At 45.0% G+C, this 23,622-nt stretch overlaps 1 protein-coding gene across 1 annotated transcript in view; it reads right to left on the reverse strand.

The window, feature by feature from the left end:
• Positions 1-22,970, reverse strand: part of slc6a14 (solute carrier family 6 member 14) — a 29,412-nt gene extending 6,442 nt beyond the window's left edge. The window contains exons 1-10 of the mRNA XM_021610363.2: positions 22,777-22,970; positions 22,179-22,353; positions 9,485-9,616; positions 6,281-6,442; positions 5,907-6,045; positions 5,607-5,739; positions 4,102-4,242; positions 3,886-4,021; positions 3,671-3,763; positions 3,447-3,572 (exon numbers count right to left, since the gene is read on the reverse strand). Of these exons, the coding sequence (XP_021466038.2) occupies positions 3,447-3,572; positions 3,671-3,763; positions 3,886-4,021; positions 4,102-4,242; positions 5,607-5,739; positions 5,907-6,045; positions 6,281-6,442; positions 9,485-9,616; positions 22,179-22,353; positions 22,777-22,839 (1,300 nt within the window). The 5' untranslated portion in view covers positions 22,840-22,970. The remainder of the gene's footprint in view (positions 1-3,446; positions 3,573-3,670; positions 3,764-3,885; positions 4,022-4,101; positions 4,243-5,606; positions 5,740-5,906; positions 6,046-6,280; positions 6,443-9,484; positions 9,617-22,178; positions 22,354-22,776) is intronic.
• Between the last annotated feature and the right edge of the window lie 652 nt (positions 22,971-23,622).

The raw sequence follows: 23,622 nt of genomic DNA on the forward strand, positions 1-23,622 counted from the left end.
ACTCAAGGACATTCAGAGACTTGTCCCGAAGCCACTCCTGCGTTGTCTTGGCTGTGTGATTAGGGTTGTTCTGTTGGAAAGTGAACCTTCTACCCATTTTGAAGTCCTGAGCAGGTTTTCAGCAAGGATGTCTGCACTTTCCAGCGTTTATCTTTCCCTCAATCCTGCCTAGTCTCCCAGTCCTACTGCTGAGAAAATAAAAATAAAAATTCACACAGCGTGATGCTGCCAGATTTCCCCCAGACGTGACATTTGGCATTCAGGTCAAAGAGTTCAATCTTGGTTTCATCAGACCAAGGAATCTTGTTTCTCATGGTCTGAAAGTCCTTTAGGTGCCTTTTGGCTAATTACAAGCAAGCTGTCATGCGCCTTTCACTGAGGAGTGGCTTCCGTCTGGCCACTCTACCATAAAAAGCCTGATTGGTGGAGTGCTTTAGAGATGTTGACGTTCTGGAAGTTTCTCCCATCTCCACAGATGAACTCTGGAGCTCTGTCAGAGTGACCATTGGGTTCTTGGTCACCTCCAAGGCCCTTCTCCCCCGATTGCTCAGAGTTTCCGTGCGGCCAGGTCTAGGAAGACTCTTGGTGGTTCCAAACTTCTTCCACTTAAGAATCATGGAGGCCACTGTGTTGTTGGGGACCTTCAATGCTGCAAAAAGGTTTTGGTACCCTTCCCCAGATCTGTGCCGACACAATCCTGTCTCAGATCTCTACGGACAATTCTTTCAACCTCATGGCTTGGTTTTTGCTCTGACATGCACTGTGTAACGGATATCGTCCTCTTCGTCTGAGGAGGAGTAAGGATCGGACCAAAGCGCAGCACGTGTTCATGATGATTTTAATAAAAGAAAGCACTGAATCAAAACAATAAACGATGACGTGAATATACCAAAACCGAAACAGTACCATGTGACCAAACACTCACACGGAAACAAACACCCACAACCCAACAGTGAAACCCAGGCTACCTAAGTATGATTCTCAATCAGAGACAACTAACGACACCTGCCTCTGATTAAGAACCATACAAGGCCGAACACAAAAACCAACATAGAAAAACAAACAGACTGCCCACCCCAACTCACGCCCTGACCATACTAAAACAAAGAATAAAATAACAGAACTATGGTCAGAAAGTGACACACTGTCAACTGTGGGACCTTACTTAACAGGTGTGTGCGCCTTTCCAAATCATGTCCAATCAATTGAATTTACCACAGGTGTACTCCAAATCAAGTTGTGGAAACATCAAGGACGATCAATGGAAACAGGATGTGCCTGAGCTCAATTTCAAGTCTCACCTGAACAGAGCAAAGTACAGAGAGAGATCCTTGATGAAAACCTGCTCTAGAGTGAGCAGGACCTCACTTTGGGGCAAAGTTCCACCTTCCAACAGGACAACAACCTTAAGCACACAGCCAAGACAAAGCAGGAGCGGCTTTGGCACAAGTCTCTGAATATTCTTGAGTGGCTCAGCCAGAGCCCGGACTTGAACACAATGGAACATCTCTGGAGAGACCTGAAAATATCTGTGCAGCAATGCTCCCCATCCAACCTGACAGAGCTTGAAAGGATCTGCAGAGTAGAATGGGAGAAACTCCCCAAATACAGGTGTGCCAAGCTTGTAGCGTTATACCCAAAGAATACTTGAGGCTGTATTCACTGCAAAAGGTGCTTCAACAAAGTACTGAGTAAAGAGTAATTACACTACCAGTCAAAAGTTTGGACACTCACTCAAGGGCTTCCTTATTTTTTATTACTTTCTACATTGTAAAATACATCAAACCTAAGCAATATGGAATCATGTAGTAACCAAACAAATAGTGTTAAACAAATCAAAATATATTTCACACTTGAGATTCTTCAAAGTATCCACCCTTGCACACTCTTGGCATTCTCTCAACCAGCTTCATGAGGTAGTCACCTGGAATACATTTCAATTAACAGGTGTGCCTTGTTAAAAGTGCATTTGTTGAATTTATTTCCTTCTTAAATGCATTTGAGCCAAGCAGTTGTGTTGTGACATGGTAGGGGTGGTTTACAGAAGATAGCTCTATTTGGTAAAATACCAAGTCCATATCATGGCAAGAACAGCTCAAATAAGCAAAGAGAAACAGTCTACCATAACTTTAGCACATGATGGTCAGTCAATCCGGAAAAGTAAGAACTTTGAAAGTTTATTCAAGTGTAGTCGCAAAATGATGAAACTGGCTCTCATGAGGACCGCCCCAGGAAAGGAAGACCCAGAGATACCTCTGCTGCAGAGGATAAGTTCATTAGTAACCAGCCCAAATAAATGCTATTCAGAGGAGACTATGTGAATCAGGCCATCATGGTTGAATTGCTGCAAAGAAACCACTACTAAAAGGACACCAATAAGAAGAGGAGACTTGCTTGGGCCAAGAAATATGAGCAGTGGTGTGATAGTGCTTTGCTTGTGACACTGATTTATTTAGAATTCAAGGCACACTTAACCAGCATGGCTACCACAGCATTCTGCAGCGATACGCCATCCCATCTGGTTTGCGCTTAGTGGTACTATCATTTGTTTTTCAACAGAGCAATGACCCAACACACCTCCCGGCTGTGTAAGGGCTATTTGACCAAGACGGAGAGTGATGGAGTGCTGCTTCAGATGACCTGGCCTCCACAATCCCCCGACCTCAACCCAATTGAGATGGTTTGGGATGAGTTGGACCGCAGAGTGAAGGAAAAGCAGCCAACAAGAGCTCAGCAAATGTGGGAACTCCTTCAAGACTGATGGGAAAGCATTCCAGGTGATAACCTCCTGAAGCTGGTTGAGAGAATGTCAACAGTGTGCAAAGCTGTCATGGTGGCTACTTTGAAATATCTCAAATATATTTTTTTGTTGAACACTTTTTTGGTTACTACACGATTCCATGTGTTATTTCATAGTTTTGATGTCTTCACTATTATTCGACAATGTAGAATAAAGAAAAATCCTGGAATGAGTAGGTGTCCAAACTATTTTTTGTTTAAATACTTATTTTTCTGTGCATTTTAGTATTTTGTACACCAACGTCAAACAGCTGAAAATACAATATTTTTTGTTATGGAAAATATATTTCACAGCGTTTTAGATGCTACAATGACTCTCTACACTATACTTGCTTGTTTTGTCACACACTGAAATTAGGTGAACTATTCGAATTTTAGCAGTCAGGAAGTGGCAGAGCAATTTCTGCATAGTGCATCTTTAAATGCATGGGAGTGTATGAGTATTTTCAAAAATTTTCCAAGTGTATTTCCAAATACATTCCAATATTCAACTACTGGTCTTTAAAAAAAAAATATATATATATATATCTAAATACTTACTTCCAAATGTTTTTGAAAGTAATTGAAATACTCCAAATAGTTGGCAGTAAGTGAAATACCCTGGCGTGTGTGTCCCATGTGCATGGATGTGTGTGTGTCTGACTGACCTATGCCAGCGAACTGCGAGTCCAGTCCAAGGGTGAGCAGCATGAAGAAGAAGAGGATGGACCAAAGAGGAGAAATTGGCAGCTTGGACAGGGCATCAGGGTACGCAATAAATGCTAGTCCAAAACCTACACGCATGCACACGCGCACACTTTGTTAGTGTTTGTTAAGTGGCTATTGTGTCAGTAAGGTAAAGCTAAACACTAGACAGTGGTGTACTACTCACCTGCTTGGGCCACCTCGGATACAGGCTTTCCATAGACATGAGCCATGTGACCTAAGATGGAGAAGATGGCGAAGCCTGCAAACACACTGGTACCTATAGAGTGACATTAAACGGGAAAGGAAAAACGATGTACCGGAACAGAATGAAACCTTGAAAGTTATTCTTTATGATGCCATTAGCATCCATCTGGTGCGTGTGTGGTGTTTGAGTCATACCACAGTTGGTGAGGCAGACGGTCAGTGCGTCCTTGAACACATTGTTGTGGAACTTGTTATATGAAGACAGGGCCGTGACACCACCCCACGCTACTGACAGAGAATAGAAGATCTGTGTGGCTGCATCTCTCCACACCTGCCAGAAAGACCTACTATTTAGTTACTTCAGTCAAGTATGTGTATTTTGTGTTGACAGGTAAGAGGTTAGGCTCTAACCTCTGCCTCGCCCAGTTTTGTGAGGTTGGACTGGGAGCCAATGTAGAACTCGATCCCGTCTCTGGCGCCCTCTAGTGTAACTCCCCGGATCAGAAGAATCAGCAACACCACATAGGGAAACGTAGCGGTGAAATACACCACCTGGGGACAGACACACACAAATATTAGAGGGACACATGCACATCCGAAAGACACAGATTAGAAAGACAGGACCAACTCACACACTAGTGGGGAGCAGGTCAGCTCTTTGTTCGCCCGCAATTGCTAATAACCCATCGACAACCACCCAACTATATGTAATAAGTTTTAAACGGAGGCCCGCACCCGACCCTAACCCTCTAATATAGAAAATGTTGTAGGTTACCGTCAGGTTTTTGTTTTTTTTAGTACTAAGTTGGCCTGATTTCAGATATGTTTTTGCTTGTAACTTCTAATGTTTTGGTAGGCTATTTGTAAGTCAACTTGTCTATAATTAGATACATGCAGCATCTCTTCTGTCATTGTTGCCCAAGACTAAATAAACCCTTGCTTACCAGAATCTAGTTGACATCGATAAATTTCTCAGTCATCTCTGATACTTCCATGGAGCAAAGATGTTTAGGGACCGGCAAGAAAATGAAATAACTAAAACTTAAAAGATGTGTAAAATTTCCAAATAATTTCAGTTTGACCGGTTGTAAGGAAATAGAAAGCTGTGAAAACAACCCAACGTGTTTCTCATAAGATTTAAGTTCAGCTTGGATGCATATTTTGTGGTTGAAATAGTATAATCTTTTATGATGCTGATAAAGATTGCACTTCGACAAACTGTATCTAACTGCATATTTGCATTTTCTCAAGAAGCTGAAAGAAAGAAATCATATTTCTCCACTCCTGTGAGTAAAAATGTTGCCTACATTTTCTGTATCATTTTACTGCAAGAAATGCTTAAATTCTGCAGGTGTTAATATTAAGGCTAAGTGAGCGGTTATAGACCTACAGTCAGTGTCCAGATTTCAGTTTCCATTTAACCCATCAACAGTAGGCTACAATTCCCTTGACTTGTTATAGGCCTATTTGAAGTCCCCGTCTTGTGACTGAGGCACTGTACAAATTTGACAACCACACATAACATAGCCAGCACTGCTATCATCCTCTTTGACCACTTCAAATGTTACTTTCCTGGCCCTCCCTTGTCTTTATTTTCAACTCTCCATTTCGCAGCTTTTCTCTAAACTCAGACATTGTCCTTTTTTTCCCTCCTTGGATCGACGTTAACTTGTCCTGCCCGTTCCAAATGCATTTGGCGACTGGCATGTAAGCTACTTGGTGCACGTACAGTTAGGCCCTAAAGTTTATGCACTAATGCCAGCTAGCCTAAAATAATGAAAGGTATCATTTTCCCTTTATACAATATTTCATGACCCTAAACCTGCCCGCCTCGTGAATATAACTGCGGCGATTGTGGGTTATGGGTCAACCCGCACATCACTATCACACACAAACAGGAAATGGGTCATACAGACTTTTCCTGAGGACTTGATGCCTTTGTAAAGGGCAGCAGCGATGAGCAGCCATCCCAGTAGCAGACAGAGAGCCAGATGCCAGACCACCGGACCGGTCTCATCCAGACCACTGGACCTTTGTAAGGCCACCAGGCTGGGGATAGACAAAGAGATTGTCTGACTGTAAGGTGGTCAATCTTACAGACAGGATCAGTTTCAACATAGCATTATAGAGACAACCTGGCATTCAACACAACCTGTGTGACCTCTGAAGTATTTTCAACTTAGTGAAATTGAATCAAGTGTGTGTGTGTTACTCACTCCCAATACTGTTCGCTGGGGCTCTGTACTGGGATGCTGATGATGTTTTCCTTTGGGCAAGTCTCATTCTCCCACAGCGTCATGTTGGCTACAATTACTGGTTCACTCCAGTTGGCAGCTAGGGTATTGTTGCACACTTCTGTAGAGGTCAGAAGCCATTGTCATAGTGGTAAAGTTACATGGCACTCTGTTCAGGTTCAGCTAGGTCATGTTCATTAAAGCATATCATGGAAAACATTAATGTCAGGTAATGGAAAATATTGGTCAAGGTTATTTTGTATGGAGCCTAATTAACATGATAGAAGAGTAAAAGCTGTACAACAGGGAAACTTCACTACATCTTTAGATGAGACACAACATTATAAAACAGGTACCTCTAGGTGTGAGGCTACAATTGCTGTTGGACCAGTAGAAACAGTCACTCCATGGCAGAGGGGACTGGAATGAGGCAAACATGTAGTAGAGACTGTAGGCAATGATGACGTTGTAGTAGATGCCTACTAACGTACTGACCAAAACCATTGCTACACCCACACCTGGAGAGGATAGGGAAAGGGAGAGTGAGGAGAGAGAGCAGGAATTGAGTTAGATGTAAATCAAGGCGGATTCTTCAATATTTGAATTTCAATTCACTTCCTGAATAGATTGAATCGTCACCATCCCTGTTAGCAGTGACTTTATTGATAAGTTCTGTGAAGTTCAATCTTTATCACATACTGATTCAGCCGAAAGGCAAACAGCCAGAACCAGTGCTTCCTGGTATACTGGTCAACCGGTCACATTGTAGTTCCTCATCTTGAGATTTATCTAATCAAGGAAGTCCCATTGAGGAAAACATTCTATTTTCCAAGGAAGACGTAACAGAGAACACATGGTAAGTGAGACATTCTATGGTAGGATGTATCCACCAAAGCATGTGAAAGAATAACTACAGTGGCAATGTACAAAAATTAAACTAACCACAAATACACAATTCGAAAGATTTTACTGAGTTACAGTTCATATAAGAAACTCAGTCACTTTAAATACATTCATTAGGCCCTAATCTATGGATTTCACATGACAGGGAATACAAATATGCATCTGTTGGTCACAGATACCTTAAAAAAAGAAAAAATAAATAAAAGTAGGCGCGTGGATCAGAAAACCAGTCAGTATCTGGTGTGATCACCATTTGCCTCATGCAGTACGACACATCTCCTTTGTATAGAGTTGATCAGGCTGTTGATTGTGGCCTGTGGAATATTGTCCCACTCCTCTTCAATGGCTGTGCGAAGTTCCTGGAAATTGGCGGGTACTGGAACACGCTGTCGTACATGTCGACCCAGAGCATCCCATCTGTGTACATTCAAATTGCCATTAATTAATTAATTGCATTAATTAAATGCAATTGTGTTCGTTGCCCGTGGCTTATGCCTGTCACCACACAACACTCATCAAATCAAATTGATTTATAAAGCCCTTCTTACATCAGCTGATATCTCAAAATGCTGTACAGAAACCCAGCCTAAAACCCCAAACAGCAAGCAATGCTGTTAAACTGTTAAACAGCCACCACTAACATTGAGTGGCTGCTGCCAACACACTGACACTGACTCAACTCCAGCCACTTTAATAATGGGAATTGATGGGAAATGATGTAAATATATCACTAGCCACTTTAAACAATGCTACCTTATATAATGTTACTTACCCTACATTATTCATCTCATATGCATACGTATATACTGTACTCTATATCATCGACTGTATCCTTATGTAATACATGTATCACTAGCCACTTTAAACTATGCCACTTTGTTTACATACTCATCTCATTTGTACATACTGTACTCGATACCATCTACTGTATCTTGCCTATGCTGCTCTGTACCATCACTCATTCATATATCCTTATGTACATATTCTTTATCCCCTTACACTGTGTACAAGACAGTAGTTTTGGAATTGTTAGTTAGATTACTTGTTGGTTATTACTGCATTGTCGGAACTAGAAGCACAAGCATTTCGCTACACTCGCATTAACATCTGCTAACCATGTGTATGTGACAAATAAAATTTGATTTGATTTGCAGGTGTAGAAGCACTCATCACCATGTGCCCGGTACAGTTGAAACAGGGAATCATTTGTGAAAAGCACACTTTTCTAGCGTGCAAGTGGCCATCAAAGATGAGCATTTGCCCACTGAAGTCGGTTAAAACGCCAAACAGCAGTCAAGTCAACGAGCAAGCTGATGAGCTTCCATGACACGGTTTGACAGTTTGTGCTGAAATTCTTAATTTGTGCAAACCCACAGTTTCATCAGCTGTATGGGTGGAAGTGAAAAAGCTGGATGTGGAGGTCACGGGCTGGCGTGGTTGCAGGTGGTCTCCGGTTGTGAGGCCAGTTGGACGTACTGCCAAATTCTCTAAAACATAAAATTCTCTGGCAACAGTTCTGGTGGACATTCCTGCAGTCAGCATGCCAATTGAACACTCCCTCAAAACATGTGGCATTGTGTTATGTGACAAAACATTTGTGGCTTTTTGTCCCCAGTTCACCTGTGTAATGATATACCACACTTATCAGGTGGATGGATTATCTTGCCAAAGGAGAAATTATCACTAATGAGGATGTAAACAAATGTGTGCTAAACATAATAACAAAATAAGATGTGCTTATGGACAATTTCTAGGATCTTTTATTTCAGCTCACAAACGTATTACTAAGAAATTGCTTACATGCACATCCTAGAGCAATATTTCTTAATCCTGGTTCCGGGGATCCAAAAGGGGTGCACATTTTCTCTAGCGCTACACACCGGATTGAAATAAACAACAAATGTGAATCAGGTGCGTGACGTAGTGCTAGGGTTAAAAACAAAATTTGGAAACACTACCCTTGACAGTTTTATAACTAACCAATAGCAGTAGAGAAGGACTTGGTCCAATATGCACCATGAATGTGTTCTGTGTTTTGGCACATTCAGCAGCTAGAGGCCAGTCTGACAGAGTGATACAGTAACTCATTGGGCTTGGTAGGGTTATAGGTTAGCTCAGGGGCTGGGTACATACAGTAAATGGACTAGCAGCCTTATAGGGTTAGCCCTGGCTCTAGACTGATCGTTCCTCCAGCTCATACATCGAGATTAGATTCAGGTCATATGGTTAACCATTAATACACTGCTCAAACAAACTTCAGACAATTTTCCTCTAAGGTCAATAAAGCTGATCCCGTTGTGTAATGGGCTGGCTGCTCACACAACATTCAAACAGAGAGTAGTAGCAAACACTCCCCAAAAGGTCTGAGTGGTGAAGGGAATGGATGAGTTCCTAGAAGTGGAAAAAAAAGTCATACAGCTGGTCCCAATCCACTCCTTAACCATTCCCTTTGGCCCTTTACCCTTCAATGTCTGCAGATCTGAAGAGTCTGGCTAGGTATAAGCAGTATAGTGGTGAAGGTTCCAAAAACATAGCTTATACCTTACATACTGTATCTGCAAATATTGAAGGGTTGAGACCAAGAGTAATGGGTAGACATTGAATTGGGACTGGTTTGGGCTTAGGTGGTAAATTAGGGGTACAGGGCTTAGTCTTACCCTGAAATATGGGCAGAGCCCGCCACACATTGACAGGGCCTTGGCTGCAGAACTGACCAAAGGAACTCTCCAGGAAGAACAGAGGTATACCAGCAACAGCCAGCATGATGACATACGGGATGAGGAAAGCACCTAGAGACAGAGAGGACAGAAAACTTGACACTAATAACAAATGCAGGAATATGAGGTAGCCAGTGGATGGTGGAAGCGTATATGGGCTTAACTACAATAATCTGAAATTAATCTTTAAGAATGTTCTGCCATGGTCTAGTTTATAAGTGATTATAGGGTAGGATTCCCAAATAGGCGGCCTGCGGGACAGAGTTGGCCAGTAGGTGATTTTATTAGGCCCCCCAAGTTCTGACACTTATAATTATTTTGGGACATAAGACTAAAATCACCAGGAAATAAGCTTCAAGTGATTTTAATTTAGGAAATCTGTTGCCATGTAAACCCACGCATAAAGAGGCATGTGAGCTTATCAAGGTTTTAAATGATTCCGTTTTTTGTCAAATATGTGATCGGTTAGTTTTTTTGCGGTCAATTTGCAATGTTGAAATTTAAACTCAGCAAAAGAAACGACCCTGTCTTTCAAAAATAATTAGTAAAAATCCAAATAACTTCACATATCTTCATTGCAAGTGGTTTAAAACACCGTTTCCAATGCTTGTTCAATGAACCATAAACAATTAATGAACATGCACCTGTGGAACAGTCGTTAAGACACTAACAGCTTACAGACGGTAGGCAATTAAGGTCAGTTATGAAAACTTAGGACACTAAAGAGGCCTTTCTATTGACTCTGAAAAATACCAAAAGAAAGATGCCCAGGGTCCCTGCTCATCTCCGTGAACGTGCCTTAGGCATGCTGCAAGGAGGCATGAGGACTGCAAATGTGGTCAGGGCAATAAATTGCAATGTCCATACTGTGAGACGCCCAAGACAGCGCTACAGGGAGACAGGACGGAGAGCTGATCGTCCTCGCAGTGGCAGACCACGTGTAACAACACCTGCACAGGATCGGTACATCCGAACATCACTGTCAGGTGCGTGAATGAGGACCCAAAAGCGAATTAACAAACAGAGTTTCTTTAATGATGAACACACGTGGGCTCAGATGGACAGGTAGATTCCGACAGGACAGGACAAGGTTGCAGCAAACACGATGATAGTCTGGTTCAGGCATGAGACACACAAACAAGAATCCGACAAAGACAGGAGCAGAAACAGAGAGAGATATAGGGACCTAATCAGAGGGAAAAAGGGAACAGGTGGGAAAAGGGGTGAATGAGGTAGTCAGAGAAGACAAGGAACAGCTGGAGGAAAGAGGGACAGAAACGGTAACCTAGTACGACCAGCAGAGGGAGACAGGGTGAAAGGAAAGGACAGAAAGACACAACATGACAATACATGACAGTACCCCCCCACTCACCGAGCGCCTCCTGGCGCACTCGAGGAGGAAACCTGGCGGCAACGGAGGAAATCCTCGATCAGCGCACGGTCCAGCACGTCCCGAGAGGGAACCCAACTCCTCTCCTCAGGACCGTACCCCTCCCAATCTACGAGGTACTGGTGACCACGGCCCCGAGGACGCATGTCCAAAATCCTACGGACCCTGTAGATGGGTGCGCCCTCGACAAGGATGGGGGGGGGGGGGGGGAAGACGAGCGGGGGCGCGAAGAACGGGCTTGATACAGGAGACATGGAAGACCGGGTGGACGCGACGAAGGTATCGCGGAAGAAGAAGTCGAACTGCGACAGGATTAATGACCCGAGAAATACGGAACGGACCAATGAACCGCGGGGTCAACTTGCGAGAAGCCGTCTTAAGGGGAAGGTTCTGAGTGGAGAGCCAAACTCTCTGACCGCGACAATATCTAGGACTCTTAGTTCTACGCTTATTAGCAGCCCTCACAGTCTGCGTCCTATAACGGCAAAGTGCAGACCTGACCCTCTTCCAGGTGCGCTCGCAGCGTTGGACAAAAGCCTGAGCGGAGGGGACGCTGGACTCGGCGAACTGAGATGAGAACAGCGGAGGCTGGTACCCGAGGCTACTCTGAAAAGGAGATAGCCCGGTCGCAGACGAAGGAAGCGAGTTGTGGGCGTATTCTGCCCAGGGGAGCTGTTCTGACCAAGACGCAGGGTTGCGAAAAGAAAGACTGCGTAAGATGCGACCAATAGTCTGATTGGCCCGTTCTGCTTGACCGTTAGACTGGGGGTGAAAGCCGGAAGAGAGACTGACGGAAGCCCCAATCAAACGGCAAAACTCCCTCCAAAATTGAGACGTGAATTGCGGACCTCTGTCCGAAACGACGTCTGACGGAAGGCCATGAATTCTGAAAACATTCTCGATGATGATTTGTGCCGTCTCTTTAGCAGAAGGAAGCTTAGCAAGGGGAATGAAATGAGCCGCCTTAGAGAACCTATCGACAACCGTAAGAATAACAGTCTTCCCCGCTGACGAAGGCAGTCCGGTGACAAAATCTAAGGCGATGTGAGACCACGGTCGAGAGGGAATGGGAAGCGGCCTGAGACGGCCGGCAGGAGGGGAGTTACCGGACTTAGTCTGCGCGCAGACCGAACAAGCAGCCACGAAACGACGCGTGTCATGCTCCCGGGTGGGCCACCAAAAACGCTGGCGAATGGAAGCAAGCGTACCCCGAACGCCAGGGTGGCCGGCTAACTTGGCAGAGTGAGCCCACTGAAGAACGGCCAGACGAGTAGGAACGGGAACGAAAAGAAGGTTCCTAGGACAAGCGCGCGGCGACGGAGTGTGAGTGAGCGCTTGCTTTACCTGCCTCTCAATTCCCCAGACAGTCAACCCGACAACACGCCCCTCAGGGAGAATCCCCTCGGGGTCAGTGGAGGCTACTGAAGAACTGAAGAGACGAGATAAAGCATCAGGCTTGGTGTTCTTAGAGCCCGGACGATAAGAAATCACGAACTCGAAACGAGCGAAAAACAGCGCCCAACGCGCCTGACGCGCATTAAGTCGTTTGGCAGAACGGATGTACTCAAGGTTCCTATGGTCAGTCCAAACGACAAAAGGAACGGTCGCCCCCTCCAACCACTGTCGCCATTCGCCTAGGGCTAACCGGATGGCGAGCAGTTCGCGGTTTCCCACATCATAGTTACGTTCCGACGGCGACAGGCGATGAGAAAAAAATGCTCATGGGTGGACCTTGTCGTCAGAGAGGGAGCGCTGAGAAAGAATGGCTCCCACGCCCACCTCTGACGCGTCAACCTCGACAACGAACTGTCTAGAGACGTCAGGTGTAACAAGGATAGGAGCGGATGTAAAACGATTCTTGAGGAGATCAAAAGCTCCCTGGGCGGAAACGGACCACTTAAAGCACGTCTTGACAGAAGTAAGGGCTGTGAGAGGAGCTGCCACCTGACCGAAATTACGGATGAAACGACGATAGAAGTTCGCGAAGCCGAGAAAGCGCTGCAGCTCGACGCGTGACTTAGGGGCGGGCCAATCAATGACAGCTTGGACCTTAGCGGGATCCATCTTAATGCCTTCAGCGGAAATAACAGAACCGAGAAATGTGACGGAGGAGGCATGAAAAGTGCACTTCTCAGCCTTCACAAAAAGACAATTCTCTAAAAGGCGCTGGAGGACACGTCGAACGTGCTGAACATGAATCTGGAGTGACGGTGAAAAAATCAGGATATCGTCAAGGTAAACGAAAACAAAGATGTTCAGCATGTCTCTCAGGACATCATTGACTAATGCCTGAAAGACAGCTGGAGCGTTAGCGAGGCCGAAAGGAAGAACCCGGTATTCAAAGTGCCCTAACGGAGTGTTAAACGCCGTCTTCCACTCGTCCCCCTCCCTGATGCGCACGAGATGGTAAGCGTTACGAAGGTCCAACTTAGTGAAAAACCTGGCTCCCTGCAGGATCTCGAAGGCTGAAGACATAAGAGGAAGCGGATAACGATTCTTCACTGTTATGTCATTCAGCCCTCGATAATCTATGCAGGGGCGCAGAGACCCGTCCTTCTTCTTGACAAAAAAAAACCCCGCTCCGGCGGGAGAGGAGGAGGGGACTATGGTACCGGCGTCAAGAGCTACAGACAAATAATCCTCGAGAGCCTTACGTTCGGGAGCCGACAGAGAGTATAGTCTACCCCGGGGGGGAGTGGTTCCCGGAAGGAGATCAATACTACAATCATACGACCGGTGTGGAGGAAGAGAGGTGGCCCTGGACCGACTGAACACCGTGCGCAGATCGTGATATTCCTCCGGCACCCCTGTCAAATCACCAGGCTCCTCCTGTGAAGAAGAGACAGAGGAAACAGGAGGGATAGCAGACATTAAACATTTCACATGACAAGAGACGTTCCAGGAGAGGATAGAATTACTAGACCAATTAATGGAAGGATTATGACAAACTAGCCAGGGATGGCCCAAAACAACAGGTGTAAAAGGTGAACGAAAAATTAAAAAAGAAATGGTTTCGCTATGATTACCAGAAACAGTGAGGGTTAAAGGTAGCGTCTCACGCTGAATCCTGGGGAGAGGACTACCATCCAGGGCGAACAAGGCCGTGGACTCCCTTAACTGTCTGAGAGGAATGTCATGTTCCCGAGCCCAGGTCTCGTCCATAAAACAGCCCTCCGCCCCAGAGTCTATTAAGGCACTGCAGGAAGCTGACGAACCGGTCCAGCGTAGATGGACCGACAAGGTAGTGCAGGATCTTGAAGGAGAGACAGGAGTAGTAGCGCTCACCAGTAGCCCTCCGCTTACTGATGAGCTCTGGCTTTTACTGGACATGAAGTGACAAAATGACCAGCAGAACCACAATAGAGACAGAGGCGGTTGGTGATTCTCCGTTCCCTCTCCTTAGTCGAGATGCGGATACCTCCCAGCTGCATAGGCTCAGCTCCCGAGCCGGCAGAGGAAGATGGTAGTGATGCGGAGAGGGGGGCAACGGAGAACGCGAGCTCCTTTCCACGAGCTCGGTGACGAAGATCAACCCGTCGCTCAATGCGAATAGCGAGTTCAATCAAGGAATCCACGCTGGAAGGAACCTCCCGGGAGAGAATCTCATCCTTTACCTCTGCGCGGAGACCCTCCAGAAGACGAGCGAGCAAAGCCGGCTCGTTCCAGCCACTGGAGGCAGCAAGAGTGCGAAACTCAATAGAGTAGTCTGTTATGGATCGATTGCCTTGACATAGGGAAGACAGGGCCCTGGAAGCCTCCTCCCCAAAAACAGATCGATCAAAAACCTGTATCATCTCCTCCTTAAAGTCCTGATACTGGTTAGTACACTCAGCCCTTGCCTCCCAGATTGCCGTGCCCCACTCACGAGCCCGTCCAGTAAGGAGAGATATGACGTAGGCGACACGAGCAGTGCTCCTGGCGTAAGTGTTGGGCTGGAGAGAAAACACAATATCACACTGGGTGAGGAACGAGCGGCATTCAGTGGGCTCCCCAGAGTAACACGGCGGGTTATTGATTCTGGGCTCCGGAGATTCGAAAGCCCTGGAAGTGGCCGGTGGATCGAGGCGGAGATGGTGAACCTGTTCTGTGAGGTTGGAGACTTGGGTGGCCAGGGTCTCAACGGCATGTCGAGCAGCAGACAATTCCTGCTCGTGTCTGCCTAGCATCGCTCCCTGGATCTCGACGGCTGAGTGGAGAGGATCCGAAGTCGCTGGGTCCATTCTTGGTCGGATTCTTCTGTCAGGTGCGTGAATGAGGACCCAAAAGCGAATTAACAAACAGAGTTTCTTTAATGATGAACACACGTGGGCTCAGATGGACAGGTAGATTCCGACAGGACAGGACAAGGTTGCAGCAAACACGATGATAGTCTGGTTCAGGCATGAGACACACAAACAAGAATCCGACAAAGACAGGAGCAGAAACAGAGAGAGATATAGGGACCTAATCAGAGGGAAAAAGGGAACAGGTGGGAAAAGGGGTGAATGAGGTAGTCAGAGAAGACAAGGAACAGCTGGGGGAAAGAGGGACAGAAACGGTAACCTAGTACGACCAGCAGAGGGAGACAGGGTGAAAGGAAAGGACAGAAAGACACAACATGACAATACATGACATCACACCTGCGGGACAGGTACAGCATGGCAACAACAACAGTCCGAGTTACACCAGGAACGCACAATCCCTCCATCAGTGCTCAGACTGTCCGTAATAGGCTGAGAGAGGCTGAACTGAGGGCTTGTAGGCCTGTTGTAAGGCAAGTCCTCACCAGACATCACCGGCAACAACGTCGCCATTGGGCACAAACCCACCGTCGCTGGACCAGACAGGACTGGCAAAAGTGCTCGTCACTGACGAGTCGCAGTTTTGTCTCACCAGAGGTAATGGTCGGATTAACGTTTATCGTCAAAGGAATGAGCGTTACACTGAGGCCTGTACTCTGTAGCGGGATTCATTTGGAGGTGGAGGGTCCGTCATGGTCTGGGGCGGTGTGTCGCATCATCGGACTGAGCTTGTCGTCATTGCAGGCAATCTCAATGCTGTGCATTACAGGGAAGACATCCTCCCCCCTCATGTGGTACCCTCCTGCAGGTTCATCCTGACATGACCCTCCAGCATGACAATGGCACCAGCCATATTGCTTGTTCTGTGCGTGATTTCCTGCAAGACAGGAATGTCAGTGTACTGCCATGGCCAGCAAAGACCCTGGATCTCAATCCCATTGAGCACGTTTGGGACCTGTTGGATTGAAGGGTGAGGGCTAGGGCCATTCCCCCCAGAAATGTCCGGGAACTTGCACGTGCCTTGGTGGAAGAGTGGGGTACCATCTCACAGCAAGAACTGGCAAATCTGGTGCAGTCCATGAGGAGGAGATGCACTGCAGTACCTAATGGAGCTGGTGGACACACTAGATACTGACTGTTACTTTTGATTTTGACCCCCCTTTGTTCAGGGTCACATTATTCCATTTCTGTTAGTCACATGTCTGTGGAACTTGTTCAGTTTGTCTCAGTTGTTGAATCTTATGTTCATACAAATATTTACACATGTTGCTGAAAATAAACGCAGTTGACAATGAGAGGACGTTTCTTTTTTTGCTGAGTTTATAACTATGTTCCGGCCCCCGACCGACCATCTGCTCAAGGAAAGAAAAAAATAATAATTGGCACACGGCTGAATGCAACTGGGGACCCGTTTTAGGGTATTGAGTTACTATTGAACAGGTGTGTCATTAGTGCACACTAAGCAAGCTTAGGTCACTGTGTATGTGTGTGTCAGTGGAGGCTCCTTCTCAGATGAAGGGGATGACCATCCTAATCAGTGAATTTCAGAAAAACCTAAATGTCAACATAAGATAAAACTATACTAAATATATTAATTTTACCAAAATTATTAAAACACTGTTTTGCAATGAGGGTCTACAGTAGCCTCAACAGCACCTTCTAGGGTAGAATAATAATAGTGTAGGTGGAGGAAAAATATATTTTCCATCCTCCTCTTGGTACATTGACTTCAATACAAAACCTAGGAGGCTCACGGTTCTCACCCACTTCCATAGATGTACACAGTAATTATGACGACTTCCGGAGGACATCCTCCAACCTCAGAGCTCTTGCAGCATGAATTGACATGTCCATCCAATCAAATGATCAGATAATTAATCTGGAACTGAAAGCAGAAGCTACAGCTAGCTAGCACAGCCGTGCATCAATTGTGGTGTGTTGTTGACTCAGAAAGACAATAGTTGAACAGTTTTAAACAAATTATTTTCTTAAATTAAGGATAAGCAGTTCATTACCTTTCACTCACTTAGGCAGCTAATATAGCCTACTCAACAACCTGACTCAAACAGCGAGGAATGCCATTTCTGTTAGCTAGCTGGCTAAGGCAATCCAACACTGCAACTCTTCCAAGTCAAGGTAAGCTTTTGGTTTTAGTAATGTACTGCCGCCGGTGCCTGCCAGTCTAACTGCTAGCTGTACACATAGATTGGATTGTGGGCTTATTAATGTGTTAGTTCTAGTAGGCCTAGCTATGTTGACTATGACAATAGCAAATATGGTACGTTTACATGCACACTAATAATTTCATATTAAACTGGTTATGGCACTAGGCAGATTATGCAATTAAAAAAAATAAAAAAGGCATTCCAGCAGTGTATTTGTTCTGTGCATGGGCTTGCACCTGCCAAGTGAGCCTCCCTCTTTAGGGCTAGTGAAGTGTGTTGGGCGCAACAATGTACAATACTGTTCAAAAGTTTGGGGTCACTTAGAAATGTCCTTGTTTTTGAAAGAAAAGCTCATTTATTTTGTCCATTAAAATAACATCAAAATTATCAGAAATAAAGTGTATACATTGTTAATGTTGTAAATGACTATTGTAGCTGGAAACGGCAGATTTTTATGGAATATCTACATAGGCGTACATAGGCCCATTATGAGCAACCATCGCTCCTATGTTCCAATGGCACATTGTGTTAACTTATCCAAGTTTATCATTTTAAAAGGCTAATTAGTCATTAGAAAAAACTTTTGCAATTATGTTAGCCCAGCTGAACTTCTTTAGTGCTGACTAAAAAAGCAATTAAACTGGCCTTCTTTAGACTCGTTGAGAATCTGGAGCATCAGCATTTGTGGGTTCAATTACAGGCTCAAAATGGCCAGAAACAAATAACTTTCTTCTGAAACTCAGTCTGTTCTTGTTCTGAGAAATGAAGGCTATTCCATGCAAGAAATTGCCAAGAAACTGAAGATCTGGTATAACGCTGTGTACTACGCCCTTCACAGAACAGCGCAAACTGGCTATAACCAGAATAGAAAGAGTGGGAGGCCCTGGTGCACAACTGAGCAAGAGGACAAGTACATTAGTGTCTAGTTTGAGAAACAGATGCCACACAAGTCTTCAACTGGCACATTCATTAAATAGTACCCGCAAATCAAATCAAATTTTATTGGTCACATACACATGGTTAGCAGATGTTCATGCAAGTGTAGCGAAATGCTTCTGCATCTAGTTCCGACCATGCAGTAATATCTAACAAGTAATCTAACAATTTCACAACAACTACCTTATACACACAAGTGTAAAGGAATGAATGAGAATATGTACATATAAATACATGGGTGAGCGATGGCCGAACGGCATAGGCAAGATGCAGTAGATGGTATAGAATACAGTATATACATATGAGATGAGTAATGTAAGCATTATATAAAGTGGCATTGTTTAAAGTGACTAGTGAGACATTTATTACATTCAATTTTAATTATTAAAGTGGCTAGAGATTTGAGTCAATATGTTGGCAGCAGCCACTCAATGTTAGTGATGGCTGTTTAACAGTCTGATGGCCTTGAGATAGAAGCTGTTTTTCAGTCTCTCGGTCCCAGCTTTGATGCACCTGTACTGACCTCGCCTTCTGGATGATAGGGGGGGAACAGGCAGTGGCTCGGCTGGTTGTTGTCCTTGATGATCTTTTCGGCCTTCCTGTGACATCGGGTGGTGTAGTTGTCCCGAAGGGCAGGTTGATTGTGCCCGGTGATGCGTTGTGCAGACCTCACTACCCTCTGGAGAGCCTTGCGGTTGTGGGCGGAGCAGTTGCCGTACCAACTTTTTGCCTCTGTAAAAGTTAGTGTTTTGGTGACAAGCCAAATTTCTTCAGCTTCCTGAGGTTGAAGAGGCGCTGTTGCGCATTCATCACCACGCTGTCTGTGTGGGTGGACCATTTCAGTTTGTCGGTGATGTGTACTCAGAGGAACTTAAAACTTTCCACCTTCTCCACTACTGTCCAATCGATGTGGATAGAAGGGTGCTCCCTCTGCTGTTTCCTGAAGTTCACAATCATCTCCTTTGTTTTGTTGATGTTGAGTGTGAGGTTATTGTCCTGACACCACACTCTGAGGGCCCTCACCTCCCTGTAGGCCATCTCGTCGTTGTTGGTAATCAAGCCTACCACTGTAGTGTCGTCTGCAAACTTGATGATTGAGTTGGAGGTGTGCAAGGCCACGCAGTCATGGGTGAACAGGGAGTACAGGAGAGGGCTGAGAACGTACTCTTGTGGTGCCCCAATGTTGAGAATCAGCGGGGTGGAGATGTTACCTACCCTCACCACCTGGGGGGCGGTCCGTCAGAATTTCCAGGACCCAGTTGCACAGGGCGGGGTTGAGACCCAGGGTCTCGAACTTAATGACGAGTTTGGAGGGTACTATGGTGTTAAATGCTGCGCTGTAGTCGATGAAAAGCTTTCTTACATAGGTATTCCTCTTGTCGAGATTGGTTAGGACAATGTGCAGTGTGATTGCATCGTCTGTGGACCTATTGGGGCGGTAAGCAAATTGGAATGGGTCTAGGGTGTCAGGTAGGGTGGAGGTGATTTGGTCCTTGACTAGTCTCTCAAAGCACTTCATGATGACGGAAGTGAGTGCTACAGGGCGATAGTCATTTAGCTCAGTTACCTTAGTTTTCTTGGGGACAGGAACAATGGTGGCCCTCTTGAATCATGTGGGAACAGCAGACTATGATAGGGATTGATTGAATATGTCCGTAAACACACCAGCCAGCTGGTCTGCGCATGCTCTGAGGACGCGGCTAGGGATGCCGTTTGGGCCGGCAGCCTTGCGAGGGTAAACACATTTAAATGTTTTACTCACATTGGCTGCGGGAAGGAGAGCCCGCAGGTTTTGGTAGCGGGCCATGTCGGTGGCACTGTATTGTCCTCAAAGCGAGCAAAGATTTTGTTTAGTTTGCCTGGGAGCAAGACATCGGGGTCCGCGACGGGGCTGGTTTTCTTTTTGTAGTCTGTGATTGACTGTAGACCCTGCCACATACCTCTCGTGTCTGAGCCGTTGAATTGTGACTCTACTTTGTCTCCATGCTGACGCTTAGCTTGTTTGATTGCCTTGGAGGGAATAGCTAAACTGTTTGTATTCGGTCATGTTTCCGGCCGCCTTGCCCTGATTAAAAGCAGTGGTTCGCACTTTCAGTATTGCTTGAATGCTGCCATCAATCCACGGTTTCTGGTTGGGGAAGGTTTCAATTGTCGCCATGGGTACAACATCACCGATGCACTTGCTAATAAACTCGCTCACCAAAACAGCATATACATCAATGTTGTTCGACGCTATCCGGAACATATCCCAGTCCACGTGATCAAAGCAATCTTGAAGCATGGAATCAGATTGGTGGGACCAGCGTTGAACAGACCTGAGCACGGGCGTTCCCTGTTTAAGTTTCTGTCTATAGGCTGGGAGCAACAAAATGGAGTCGTGGTCAGATTTGCCGAAAGGAGGGCAAGGGAAGGCCTTGTATGCATCACGTTAGAAGTTAGAGTAACAATGATCCAGAATTAGTCCAGCCCGGGTCGCGCATTCGATATGCTGATAAAAATTTAGGGAGCCTTGTCTTGATCCATTGTCCTGGGTGGTGGACCAAACAGAGGATCCGCTTCGGGAAAGTCGTGTTCCTGTCTCAACGTCAACAGTGAAGAGGCGACTCCGGGATGCTGGCCTTCTAGGTAGAGTTGCAAAAGAAAAAGCCATATCTCAGACTGGCCAATAAAAAGAAAAGATTAAGATGGGCAAAAGAACACAGACACTGGACAGAGGGAGCTCTGCCTAGAAGGTCAGCATCCCGGAGTCGCCTCTTCACTGTTCTGGTTAGAGCCAGTTTGCTTTGTTCTGTGAAGGGAGTAGTTCACAGCACTGTACCAGATCTTCAGTTTCTTGACAATTTCTCACATGGAATAGCCTTCATATCTCAGAACAAGAATAGACTGAGTTTCAGAAGAAAGTTTTTTGTTTCTAGCCATTTTGAGCCTGTAATCGAACCCACAAGTGCTGATGCTCCAGCTACTCAAGCAGTCCAAAGAAGGCCAGTTTTATTCCTTCTTTAAATCAGAACAGGTTTTCGGCTGTGCTAACATAATTGCAAAAGAGTTTCCTAATGATCAATTAGCCTTTTAAATTGCTAAAATTTTATTAGCTAACACATTGTGCCATTGGAACACAGGAGTGATGACTATCCACAATAGTCGCATTATTGTATGCATGTAACCGCACTCGATGTAGGCTGTGCAGTGGTTAGCAGTTAGGGTATGAAGGTTTGACTTAGATACGTTCTTTTCACCTGGTCACAGACAGCTGTTGTGTTGTGTACTTAACACCAAGCAAGGGGAAAAGGTGAGAGGAGAGAGAGCGGAGATCCGAGAAGGAATTATTCAACAAGCAAAGTGATGATGCTGTATGCGCCTGCTATGAAGGTGAACAGGTGATCAGGGGTGGATTCATTTCACCCATTCTGTTGCAAAACATTTCTTAAACAGAAGGAAACGGAACAAAACGGGATGAAACTATCAGAATTTGTCCAATAGAAACTGTACTTTTAGATGTTCCGTGTTGCCACTGTTTGGACTAGTGACTACAGCCTAGATCAACTAGATGATGGCAAGAGTGTGCAAGGCGGTATTAAATGTGTCACCATCCGCCACCTTGGTGACTCCAATTTGTCTCTCAACCTGTGTACCTACGTTATAAACTTTCATTCGTAGGCTAGGTTGTAGCAACCTCATGATGGGTATTGGGCAAATTCGAGTATCATATAATAGACTAAACATTGAGCTGGGTTAATGGAGTATGAATGACAGTTATCCAATAGTCTGTAATAGAAATGAGGCCATGCTCAAAAATCATCATCCCTAATCTTAAACTGCACCGAGAACCACTGGTGTGTGTGTACCGGTGTGTCCCCACTTACCTCCTCCATTCTTATAGGCCAGGTAGGGGAACCTCCATACATTCCCCAGACCCACAGCATAGCCAATCATAGACAACATGTACTCCCTCTTATTGGTCCAGTTCCCCCGGTCAATATTCTCATCATTGCTGCCCACATAGGAGTCCTGCTGCTGCTTCTCATGATCATCCTTAACCTGTATCACAGACAGATAACGCAAGCACGCACATAGTAAGTGAGAGCATATTTCATAAAGCTTAGAAGGCAATGTCAAGCCATTGTTACATACGTGCAACACACTGGAATTCGTTTTTATTCATTTACAGTGAATAGCATCCCAACCGTGACAGAGAAGTAGGCTATACAGTTAAATTCTCCATTCCAGATGAATTAGAATTCTACCTGTTTGTTATTTGGACCGCGCAAATAACAGCATATTTACCCATTAATCGATTCATACATTTTAAGCGTTTATCTTTATAAGTAGGCTAATCTCCCCAATTAAATAAATAAAAAGACAGTCGTCAGAATGAAGTTGCTTTGGTCAAAATATCGTTCCTCCCGCCAACAACCATGACTTAATTAACTGTTACACCAAGACAGTTGCATATCATCCTACCGTGTCAGTGGCCGCGGGGTTTTTAAATATTACGTCTGTGAAACTGCTCCAATATTTCCTCATTTTGCTGCTGTTTGTCACATTAATAAGTGATGTGATGAGAAGCGTTTGTTTGGGACAGACAGGTTCACAGTTATTTAAACTCCCTAGAGCCTGAGTGACACGCTCGTCTCTCTAGCCAATCGCCGCTCTGATTCCGGAATCATCTGCATTACCCGCGTACCAAATTATAGCTTGAGTGAAACGTTTGAAACCGCGTGCGCCCGCAAGTGCGCGTGCGTGTTTCCAACCAGAGTGCTAAGACATACTGTACCTATAGTATTTTCTTGTAAATAAACCTAAATCGTTCATTATTTTGTCCTCTTTCAGATATGACTAACTATTTCCAATGGTGTGAAAAGTACCCAATTGTCATACTTGAATAAAAATAAAGATATCTTAATATAAAATGACTAATGTAAAAGTAAAAGTCACGCAGTAAAATACAACTTGAGTAAATGTCTAAAAGTATTTGGTTTTAAATATACTTAAGTATCAAAAGTAAATGTAATTGCTAAAATATTATTTATTCCACATTCCTTATATTAAAACCAGAAGGCACAATATTATTTTTTTATTTTATTTACAGATAGCCAGGGGCACACTCCTACTGCCTCTGTCAGATCAGAGGCAGTAGGGATGACCAGGAAGGCTCTCTTGATAAGTGTGTGAAAAGGACAATTTTCCTGTCCTGCTAAGCATTCGAAATGTAACTATTACTTTCGGGTGTCAGAGACAGTGGAGTGAAAATAAAAGTTGTCAAAACTATATATATTAAAGTAAAGTACAGATACCCCAAAAAACGAC

Source organism: Oncorhynchus mykiss, chromosome 7, assembly GCF_013265735.2.
Source record: "Oncorhynchus mykiss isolate Arlee chromosome 7, USDA_OmykA_1.1, whole genome shotgun sequence".
Taxonomy (NCBI): domain Eukaryota; kingdom Metazoa; phylum Chordata; class Actinopteri; order Salmoniformes; family Salmonidae; genus Oncorhynchus; species Oncorhynchus mykiss.